Raw genomic sequence first — 11,517 nt, 5'->3', positions numbered from 1 at the left:
TGGGTTCTCTTCAACTCAGTCACGTGCTGTGGCATCACCTTCCAATCCAGTATAAACATTCCATTTAGAAACAGTTGCTATTGTGGCATCCTTCATAGTTGCAATTTCTTCTGTGCTGTCAGATGCCAGTGTAAGCTACAAAACGGACAACATAGAACCTTTAAGGCTGGCTGCAGTAGTCTTTCGTGTTCTACCCAGACGCCGCTGACCTTAGAGCGTGCAGTTGTGCTATATTACTGCTTCTGTGGAAGTTAACTGCTAACCGATATTAACCGCTGAAGGTAACCATGGAGAGCTGCAGTCACTTAACGTGTGCCTGTTACCAAAATTCTCCCTGACATCATCATAGTCCTTAGGGATATACTGAAATTAGAAATCCTGTCAGGATCCCTTTTTGCAAAAAAGCGATCAGGAAGCTATGTGGCTCCTGGGAGCTGGAACCTTCATATTCTGGGCAGCTGGTATAACATAGTAATTATTGGAATTATGTCATGCTAAGTGTATAACGATCAAAAGGGAAATAAGGTGCCCTTAAACAATTGTCCAGTTCCTTAAGTTCTAGGTAAAGAAATAGTGGGATGTTGGGCTAAGCTACATTCACTTTACAATTACCATAAATTCTTACGTGGGCCCATTATCACCTTCAAGGTCCATACAAGTCACTTCGCAAGTTTCAATGCCTTCACTGTTAGGAAAGGGGGGGGAACTAAAGAGATGCAGGACCACTGCTGAGAAACTTTAGCCAGTGTGGGTCAGGGAATGAACATGAGACACAGCACGGGTGGGTTATATCAGTGCTATAAAACCTCAGCTTTAAGACAAATCCACGAAGTTAGATTTTAAACCCATGATCTATTAATAATATAGGCAGTCGTCCAAAAACTGAAGGCAGGAAAAACAAACTACAGTTTGCACCTAATGGTAGTACCCTTGACCCCTGATCCTCCAAGGTGGGTAACAGAAGAGCTATTAACACACAAAGGGACCAAACCACACATAGGAAATGCTGTTTCCCACCTCGTAATCCAATTCTGTTGTGACCTTTGCCTCTCATCTTAAATATTTCTTGTTTCAGCACCTATCTCTTGAACCACCAGGACTATTTATTAATCAAACTTTTTTTTTTTTTTCCAGCCCAAGATAACTGTGTAACCAGGCCAAGTACATGATAGAAGAACACAGGAATGAATTTTCATCTCAAGAATACATAAGTTGGGGGAAGAAATTCAGCTTTTATTGTTAGAATTTTAGTTTCAAACCCTTGTGGTGGTGGGATGACCATCATCATACAATATTCCACCTAGTAAAGTTTTAGGTGACCAGTGACCTTGTCAATTAGGTCTACTGGTCCTGGCCCAATTCCTAGAACAGTTCGAGAGCCTGGTGCAATCTGAGTACGTCCTGCATCTTGGATTAAACTTACAGTCAGTCCCAGCATTTTTGCATGGGTCAATAATTCAACTAGAGTTTCTTCATCGGGAGCTCTGACCACCACTTTGGGCTGGCCACAGTATTCCCATTGTTTGAGTAATTCAGGGTTTCTCCTTTGAATTTGCTTGTAGGCAGAAACAGCAGCATGAGCGCACTGGGCAGCCACTTTCCCTTTTCCCATCTTTAAGTCACTTCGAACCACAAGAATCATTTTGTACTCCCCATCCTCTCCTAAGATGCTCGCTTCTGTTTTCGTGTCAGTGTCTGTCTCGCTCACCGAGTTCTTGGGGATTGTTCCAAAGCGTACTCGGAGTCTCCAGCCCAGGCACATGCCACAAGCAACTCCGGCAGCCAAGCTGAGTGCACCAGGATTAGTCAAATATTCCATAACCAAGGGTTTGGAGAGCATCTGAAAGGAAAAGAAAGTTGTCACTATCTAGCAGTGGAAAGTTACAGGCTTATCAGATAAAACATCCTGACAGTATAGAAGCAGCAATATCTTAATTCATCCAGAAAAAAGGCAAAGTATGTTTTGGATCTTAGGCATGTACTATTTTTTCTCCCCTGTGTGCTAGAAAAGGTTCAAGAATACAGATGAAGCAGTTTAGGTCATTTTAATATCAATGTGAGGAGTACATCTCTTTCTTGGATACAACGATGCTCCGTTCCTCAATTTTTGCTAAGTCTTGTGGAGAAAGGAAATGTTCTGTTTTACCAAGATGCCTAAAGGATCTAGAGAAACCAAGATTCTCGCTCTTTCTGGAATATAGTGAGTGCTTATTTACTTGTGTCTTCGTACTGCATTAATTCTTAATGGGGATGGTACCAACCCCTCAGAGAAGTTCCTGGTTGTCACAACAACGGGCCTGGAGTGAGGTGCGCTGCTGACATTTACTAGACCTTGGCATGGAATGCTAAAAGCCTTACACGTGAAGATTTGTCCCACTGGACATTTCTGTAGATGAAAAACTATTCATGTCTGAGAGTAGAACCCAATTTCATTTTGCATACGAACACAAAGTATTTTTTGCATAGTTTTAACACTCAATTTACCAGTAGTATAACTATCATATAAATCAAAGGAAGATGATCCTTTATCCTTATTATTTTAGAAATTCCTATTACCCCAGCAAAGCTGTTCATGGTATTTGAATCATCAATAAAGCACTTAAATCAGTCTACATGTGAGGCTGTTGGATTCATGACGCTTCAGTGTATAGGCACAAACAGTCATCAGTTTCTTCTGGTGGAATAAATAGTATCTAAGCATTTATACATTGAAATACATGGGGCCATCATGTTTGTAGAACTTACAAGTGGTGCCCTTGGAATTGTACAGTGCATAATCTGCGTGGCATAGATGGCAGTCCTGGAAATACATATTTTACCATAAAGTTCTTTTTTATTCTTTTTTGTTAAAATTAGAACATACTAATGTTTTTGAAATTATATGGTAGGCAAAGTATGCAATGTTATCAAATATTTAAAATGAGGATAGGGGCTTCCCTGGTGGCGCAGTGGTTGAGAGTCCGCCTGCCGATGCAGGGGACACGGGTTCATGCCCCGGTCCGGGAAGATCCCACATGCCGCGGAGCGGCTGGGCCCGTGAGCCATGGCCGCTGAGCCTGCGCGTCCGGAGCCTGTGCTCCTCAACGAGAGAGGCCACAACAGGGAGAGGCCCGCGTACCACAAAAAAAAAAAAAAAAAAAAAAAGAGGATAATACAGGGAGTCAAACTTTTTTGAGATGTAATTCACATACTATAAAATTCACCTTTTTAGTGTACAATTCAGTGTTTTTTAATATATCTACAATGTTGTACAATCATCACCACTATCTAATTCCACAACATTTTCACTGCCCCAAAAAGAAACCCCTACACCCATGAGTAGTCCCTTCCCATTTCTCCCTCGCCCAGTCTCTGGTAACCACTAATCTACTTTGTCTTTATGGATTTGCCTATTCTGGACATTCATATAAATCAAACCATACAATATGTGGCCTTTTGTTTCAGGCTTCTATCATCCAGCATAATATTTTCAAGGTTCATCCACACTGTAACATGTATCAATACTTCATTCCTTTTTTTAAATACATAAATTTATTTATTTATTTATGGCTGTGTTAAGTCTTCGTTTCTGCGCGAGGGCTTTCTCTAGTTGTGGCAAGCGGGGGCCACTCTTCATCGCGGTACACGGGCCTCTCATTGTTGCGGAGCACAGGCTCCAGACACACAGGCTCAGTAGTTGTGGCTCACGGGCCCAGTTGCTCCGCGGCATGTGGGATCCTCCCAGACCAGGGCTCGAACCCGTGTCCCCTGCATTGGCAGGCAGATTCTCAACCACTGCGCCACCAGGGAAGCCCCTTCATTCCTTTTTTACTGATGAATAATATTCCACTGTATGGGTATACCACATATTATTTATCTCTTCATCAGTTGATGGACATCTGGGTTGTTTCTACCTTTTGGCTATTATGAATAATGCTGCTATAAATACAAGTTTTTGTGTGGACATTTGTTTTCATTTGTCTTGGGCTTATACCTAGAAGTCTAACTGCTGGGTCATATAGCAACTCTGTAACTTTGAGGACCTGCCGAACTATTATCTAAAATGGCTATACCACTTTATATTCGTTGCAAGTGACTTTATTTTTTAAAAAACTGTGTTGGGCCTGGTAGGGTTGAGAGCGACTTCTCTAGTGCCTTATGACTCAAGTTGCTAATTCAGAAACAAAAAAACCAATGCCTTTGCAAACAGATCTTCATATAAGTCATGGCTCTCTCCAGATCTCAAAGAAGGATTGGGAGGATTATGAGATAAACCGGGCTAACAGACCTTCAGTAATTGTTAGAGAATGATGGAGTACACTTAATATCTGAAGGAAAAGAAAATGACTATAAATTCTTTTGTCCCCAAACTATAAAAATATAACTTAACACATTACACTGCTATACTATGTATCTTGCTTTTCTAAGTCAAACGTACAGTTAATAAAAAAGTGAAACCACCCAATATCCCCACATTTGCAATCTCAAATTCAAACCCTGCCCTCCCCAGAACAAAACTAATTTCCCTGAAATTGCTACTTAATGTTATAAAACCTGTATCTCCACTTCCTTGGAGTCCATTAGAATCCTTTACTATTCAGTTACTTTCTGAAACACCTACCAAAAAAACTCTGCATTTTATAGTAGTTCATGCATCTCCTTCTCTAGTTGGATCCTGTCTGGAGCTCTTTTTTTTTTTTTTTAAATGGTTCAATTTCTCCATATCCTCACTAACACTTGTTATTGTCTTTCTTTCTTTCTTTTTTTAAATTTATTTATTTATTTTTGGCTGGGTTGGGTCTTTGTTGCTGTGCACAGGCTTCCTCTAGTTGCGTGAGCAGGGGGCTACTCTTCATTGTGGTGCATAGGCTTCTCATTGCAGTGGCTTCTCTATGTTGCGGAGCATGGGTTCTAGGTGCGTGGGCTTCAGCAGTTGTAGCACGCGGGCTCAGGAGTTGTGGCTCGTGGGCTCTAGAGCGCAGGCTCAGTAGCTGTGGTGCACGGGCTTAGGTGCTCCACGGCGTGCGGGATCTTCCTGGACCAGGGCTCAAACCCGTGTCCCCTGCATTGGCAGGCGGATTCTTAACCACTGCACCACCAGGGAAGTCCCTGGAGCTGCCTTCTTAAATGGCCAACTTTTACAGACAGAGGCAGGAATACCAGGACAATGTGGTGAGGAACATATTTCCAGAAGTTGATAGCACTCTGAGACAGTCTGTCCATTAGTTTTGGCAAAAAACTAATGTGGGGCAGTTCTGGGGCAGAAGCTAGTTTGAGGCGGGGTCAAGAAAGAGAAACAAAGTGAAAGCAAAGCAGAAAGAAAAAGCAACAGATACAAGGGGCTGTGAAGAAAAAGGTTTTTTTTTTTTCCCTCTTAGGATGGAAAGATGAATATATACAAATGTTGAACATATTTAAATGTTAATGGATGGACCCAGAGAAAAGGTAGGTAGATGTTCAAGATAGGGAAAGAATAAATAATAATACAAAGCAGTAGGTGGGAGGCACCTAAGTCCCTGTGAAGAGATTTGGTCTTGGAAAGAAGGGACACCTTTCCCAATGTGACAGGTTTAGATGCAGGTAGGGCTGTGGATTTGGAAGCAGGAAATTCTTCCTTGAAGGGAGTTATTTGTACAAAAGTCAAGCTGGAGTTGAGAAGAGGAAGACTGAAATAGAAGTTACAGCAAAACACAGCAGGATTGCAGAGGAACATTGAAAACGGTTAGGATTAGTAATGATTTTGTAACACTACCATATCTACCAGTTATGATCCTCTCCAGCAGTACTTAGCAGCCTGAGTATAGGTGAAAATATAGAAGAGATGACTTCATACTTCACAGAGAAAATAGAAGCCAGAAGACTAAAACCACATAATCACTGCCTCCAAACATATAAACTAAATCTGCTGCACCTATATTCTTCCTTCATCCTCCCCGTCTATGACAGATAGTTGGATTTATCCAAGTTTGAATTCTACTAAGAGTAAGCACCAAGACACAAGGGCGTAAGGGAATTTAGGGTGAAGGCAAGAATGTTTGAAATGAAAAGCCCTGAAATCCACATTCTTATAAAATGATTTAAGGACAGGAAGGTGACAGAGGATATGCACATGCTATTAAGAAAAGGTATGATGGAAGTAAGCTGGAAAGGCAGATGGCTGTGGTTAGAGAGAGATGTCTGGGGTTTTGAGTTTGGAAATGGAACATTATAATGTGATGGAAAGTCCCGAGTGTAGCTACAGGAATAGGTTATCTGAATTACAGTCGGACGTGTGTCATTAAGCTCATCTGCTTTCTGAATTCTTTTACTTTTATGACATATTGCCTCCTTCCACAAATACTAACTGGTTCTGCTCTAGGACCTGGGGGAATACAGGAGCACGCAAAGGAGAAAAAGTCCCTTCTCTCACGGAGCTTACGTTCTGGTAGTGGTTTAGAAATGACTCAGTCCTAATGTTGAATTTCTTTCATTTTATTTTAAGAAAACTTCATGTTGTCATAGCTCAAAGCTTCAATGGTACTTTGAATGTATTGTGTCATTTGATCCACCTAACTGTAAGAAGTTAGCATTAATTCTATACATTGAAAATGAGGAAACTGAGGCAAAGAGAAGTTAAAAAAAAACCCAAACGTTTGCTGACTTCCTATGTACCAGACACGTACCTTGTTAGACTAGGAATACAGTGAACAATACAGGCCACTGCCAGTTGTTCACAGACGAGTGGAGGAGAAGACAAATAATTACATGGCTGGTAAATGTTATGAAAAGGCATTAGGGAGGACTTCCCTGGTGGTGCAGTGGTTAAGAATCTGCCTGCCAATGCAGGGGACATGGGTTCAATCCCTGGTCCGGGAAGATCCTACATGCCACGGAGCAACTAAACCCGTGTGCCACAACTATTGAGCCTGTGCTCTAGAGCCCTTGAGCCACAACTCCTGAGTCCACGCACCACAACCGCTGAAGCCCATGCACCTAAAGCCCGTGCTCCACAACAAGAGAAGCCACCGCAATGAGAAGCCCGTGCACTGCAACAGAGAGGAGCCCCTGCTCACCGCAACTAGAGAAAGCTGGCGTGCAGCAACGAAGACCCAACGCAGCCAAAAAAGAAAAACGAAAAAACAAAAAAAGAGTCTGCCTTCTAATGCAGGGGACACAGGTTCGATACCTGGTTGGGGAACTAAGATCCCACATGCTGCGGGGCAACTAAGCCTGCATGCTGCAAGTACTGAGCCCATGTGCCGCAACTACAGAGCTTACGTGCTCTGGAGCCCACATACTATAACTAGAGAGCCTGTGGGCCACAACTACTGAGCCCTCGTGCCACAACCAGAGAGCCCGTGCATAACAACTACAGAGAAGCCCATGCGCCGCAACGAAGAACCTACGCACTGCAACGAAAGATCCCACGTGCCGCAACTAAGACCTGACACAGCCATAAATAAATAAATACATACATACATACATACATAAATATTATTTTTTAAAAAGGTGTTGGGGAGTACATAAAGTGCTTTAGCTCAGTGTAGGAGGTCAGGGAAGGCCTCGCTGAAGAAATATTTAAAATGCAACAAAGGATCAGTAAGAAGATAGAAGGATGGAAGATCATTTCAGGCAGAAAGAAGGCCAAGTGGGCAGGCCAGAGGAGAGAAACACAATATGTCAATGACCGGAAAGCAGTCCAGACTGCTGGAAGATGGAGAGAAAGAGCTGCAGAGAACCAAGTGAGAAAGAAGGGCAGATCACAGGAGGCCTTGTAAGCCATGTTAGACGGTTTGGAATTTACCCTAAGGACAATGAGAAGCTGCTGCAGGGAAATGACTTTTGTTTTCTAAGAGATCACCTGGGACTTCAGTATAAAGAATGAATTAGAAGCTGGTAAGAACAGATACAGGGGATTGATCAGGAGGCTGCTATAATGTAATCATAGTAACAGTTAATAATTGCTAAATTAGGTTTTATATTAGATATATATTAGGTATTGACACTCTACATGAATTGTCTCCTTCAATGTTCCTAACAGTCCTTTAAGGTAAATACAGAATTATTATCCCCATTTTTTCAGATGTGAAAATTGGGGTACAGAGAATATAAGTTTAGCTCACCCAAGTTCACAAAGCTAGTAAATGGTAGCCTGACTGCAGAGCCTGTGTTCTTAACACTACTCTGTTGCCTTTCCCAGTAGTCTAGATGAGATGACAGTCACTCAGAGAAGAGTAGTGACAATGGGAAAGGAAAGAAGTGGCTGAGGCACACCTGTATGATTTGGTGACCCACTGGAAGTCTGATGATAAAAGAAAGGGAGAAGTTTAGAATGACACCTAGATTTGAACAAATGGAGATTGGAAGTATACTATTTACTGATGAAAGGATTCTGGTGAAAGAGAAGGTTTGAAAGTAAAAGATACTAAAATCAGTTTTAGATATATTACGTCTGGTTTGACCAAAAGACATCCTGGTTGAGATGTCCAGGAAAAAAAAAAAAAAAAAAAAAATATATATATATCATTTAAGAGGTCAGAAGATAAGCTTAGGCTAGAAATACATATTTAAAAGAAATTAACATATAACTGAGATTACTGAAGTGATGAATGTGGGTAAGGCCACTGGGTCAAGTATATCGAGGGAAGAAATGGCTAAACAGAACCCTGAGGAAACAAGCATTTAGGGATAAAAGGAGAATGACAAGGAATGACCAGAGGGTCATAAATGGTTAAGTCATCAGCACCTAGTTTCAGTCCTCTTTCACTGGTGTACCTAAAATGGTGACAGGGCTGTACTGACATGGTACTTTAAGGCTCTAGATGTCTTTGCAGCCGCAAAAAAAAATAAAATTTAATTCTTATTAGAACCCACATTATCTCATAATGCATCTATCATTTAGTTACTACATTATGCTTACATATCAGGACTTCTGTGTGATAATCTAACAACCAGACTACAAATAGAACAAATATTCCATTATATATATATATATTTAAAAAAAAATACACACACACACACACACACACACACACACACAAACTTCTATGCCAAGAATTAGAAGGATTCTCTGCACCAATTTCTAGGTTGCAAAATAACCAAATATCCCACATACCAGACTCAGGTACTATCTGGAGAAAGGAACTACACATGAGTATATGTTGAACATACTCATCTAAAAGGTCATGATGGAAAGCTTCTCATTTTCTCAGCTTTATTTAAAAACAGATATACCAGTAAGAGTCATCATAAACAGAAAGCAGAAAAAGTTCCAGAAATAACCAAGCTTGTTTATCACTTCTGTCCCATATCTTATGAGGTCTCTAATTCTAAAATGTTGAAATTAATACTAACATCTCTGTTCTTCACGATGTTCTAATCTCCTATCAGCCTGATCAGATCAACATCTAACTCCTGTAACAAGTGTTCCAGCCTGTCCCCTGTTCTGCATATCTGTTATAAACATGTATCAGTAGACCCAGTGCTTGAGACTAAGGTAAACATAACCGCCTTAGTCTCATAGACAATCCCGGGCAATGACAGCACTGCCGAACGAACCTGTCCTATGAAACCCTCCTCTTGGTGCCTTCTACTTTCTCAGCCGGATGAAACCTCTTTCACCAATGCTCGCGATTCCATTACCTTCTGAAGCATGCTACCCCCATTTATCCTGTTCCACTGGCTCCTGCCCCTTGGCCTTTTCCAACCTAAACATCCTTCCTCTTTGACCCTTAAAGCACTGCCTCACTTTTCCTCTTCCCTTCATCTCTAAACGTCTTCAGTTACCTGTCTCCCTTCCCCACTCGACTGACACTGCCCAGGAATCAGACACTAGCTAATGGCCAACTGCAGTTGCCTCTGTTTAGGCCTCATCTTGAGTTTTCTGCACCACTCACTGATCACTTTTCTTTAAGCTTTCTTCCCTTGAATTCTTTTTTTTTTTTTTTTTTTGCGGTACGCGGGCCTCTCACTGTTGTGGCCTCTCCCGTTGCGGAGCACAGGCTCCGGACGCGCAGGCTCAGCGGCCATGGCTCACGGGCCCAGCTGCTCCGTGGCATGTGGGATCTTCCCGGACCGGGGCACGAACCCGCGTCCCTTGCATCGGCAGACGGACTCTCAACCACTGCGCCACCAGGGAAGCCCCCCCTTGAATTCTTTAACCCAACATTCACCCTATTATCATCCTATCTTTCTGATACCTTTTTTCCAGTCTCTCTTTCTGGTTATATGTCCTCTGTTGTCTCCTGATGTATGTATTACCCAAGCTTACACATTTGGTCCTCTTTTCAGTCTGTACCTACATTGTCCTATTCAGCAACCATCGGCCAAACGTAGTCATTTAAGCTTAAATTAAAACTAAATGAAGATTCAGTTCTTCAGTTACATTTAACCATATTTCAAGTGCTCAATAGCTCAACGGCTTACAAGTGGCTAGGTGCCACTCTATGAGTTAGCGAGGTATGGAACATTTCCATGACTGCAGAAAGTTCTGCCACTCCCTTGCTTGGGGCCCTGCAATAAAGACTGTGCTTTATTTCACCACAACCCGGCGTCAGTACCCTTTGGGTACCCGTCAAGTTCGGTGGGGTAACAATAAAACCTAAATCCCTTCGCAGGAATTCAAAGAACTACACAATTCGGTTTCAACCTACTTTATCCTCCTCTCCCGCTACACAGTGTACTCTTCAGCCACACCAAATGACGAGGTATTTTCAAGCAGCAATCTCACCCTGAAATAATTTTCTCCACTTAAAACACACAAAAAATCCTCTTCACCCATGAAGGTGTAGTTCAAACCAAACCTGTCTCTTAAGTCTTTACCACCCCCCAGTCAGTCTTCATTATTTACTTTCCAGAGCCGCTGTAACAATAACACATAACCACTGTAGAGCATAATTCTCAACGTCTAGTACAGTGCCTGGGATTGTTAAAGTATTAAATACCCCTTTAGACATTATGTCTGTGTGATACAGGGAGGCAATTTTTCGATCATATTCTTAGAGGCCTTTTCTCTCCTCGTAGGATTCAACAACTTGCTACGCTGTGGCTACTCAATAAACACTCAGCAGAGTGTGAGGCCTGCTCGGTATTTTCTCACATTCGGAGCGAATCCATCAATGCTGCCTCAAGGGAGGCGTTGCCTGGGAACTAGAAATTCTGGGTCCTTCCCCTCCCCAGCAGCTTGGTCCTTTCTTCCAAAAGACGACTGGCCGAACCGGAACAGTGGCTCCGGCGGCCACTGGGCGGAAGACAGTTTACGAAGGAGAAGATGAAAGGGTGAGGGGGTGGTTATAAAATTAGATGGGAAGAAACATTCCAATTGGAGACAGAATGAAGAACATCCCCCTACCTGTGAGAGGCTGACCTACCTAGAGAACCTCTCCTCCGCCTCAGTCGCGGCTCTGCGTTCTTCACTTCTGGGTAGCGAATACGCTTCTCTCGCGCGAGTTACCCCTTCCGGGGTCCCTTGACAACAAGTTCCGGATCAAGAACCGCGAAGAGAACAGTCATTCTTCCTCTCGCCCCGCCCACAAGTCCCTAACCCAGACTCGAACTGAA

At 42.5% G+C, this 11,517-nt stretch overlaps 1 protein-coding gene across 2 annotated transcripts; it reads right to left on the bottom strand.

Moving 5' to 3' along the window:
* PTRH2 (peptidyl-tRNA hydrolase 2) lies at nucleotides 1–11,487 on the bottom strand. 2 transcript variants are annotated; one of them, XM_082603225.1, is made up of 2 exons: nucleotides 11,309–11,462; nucleotides 1–1,840 (listed from the first exon to the last, which is right to left on the bottom strand). In XM_082603225.1, exon 2 carries the CDS (start codon nucleotides 1,838–1,840, stop codon nucleotides 1,301–1,303), a length of 540 nt encoding a protein of 179 aa, XP_082459351.1. In that variant the 5' UTR covers nucleotides 11,309–11,462; the 3' UTR covers nucleotides 1–1,300. The 2 variants fall into 2 exon arrangements, with proteins under 2 accessions (XP_082459351.1, XP_082459350.1); XM_082603224.1 differs by having other exon boundaries at nucleotides 4–1,840; nucleotides 11,328–11,487.
* Nucleotides 11,488–11,517: the final 30 nt, after the last annotated feature.

The sequence above is a fragment of the Mesoplodon mirus genome, assembly GCF_964341445.2.
Source record: "Mesoplodon mirus genome assembly, chromosome: 18".
In the NCBI taxonomy this organism is placed as follows: Eukaryota; Metazoa; Chordata; class Mammalia; order Artiodactyla; family Ziphiidae; genus Mesoplodon; species Mesoplodon mirus.
This window is presented reverse-complemented; position numbering and strand designations above follow the sequence as displayed.

Bases quoted from the DNA above. Each gene is read 5' to 3' on its own strand.
- PTRH2 (XM_082603224.1), bottom strand. From the start codon at position 1,840: ATGCTCTCCAAACCCTTGGTTATGGAATATTTGACTAATCCTGGTGCA.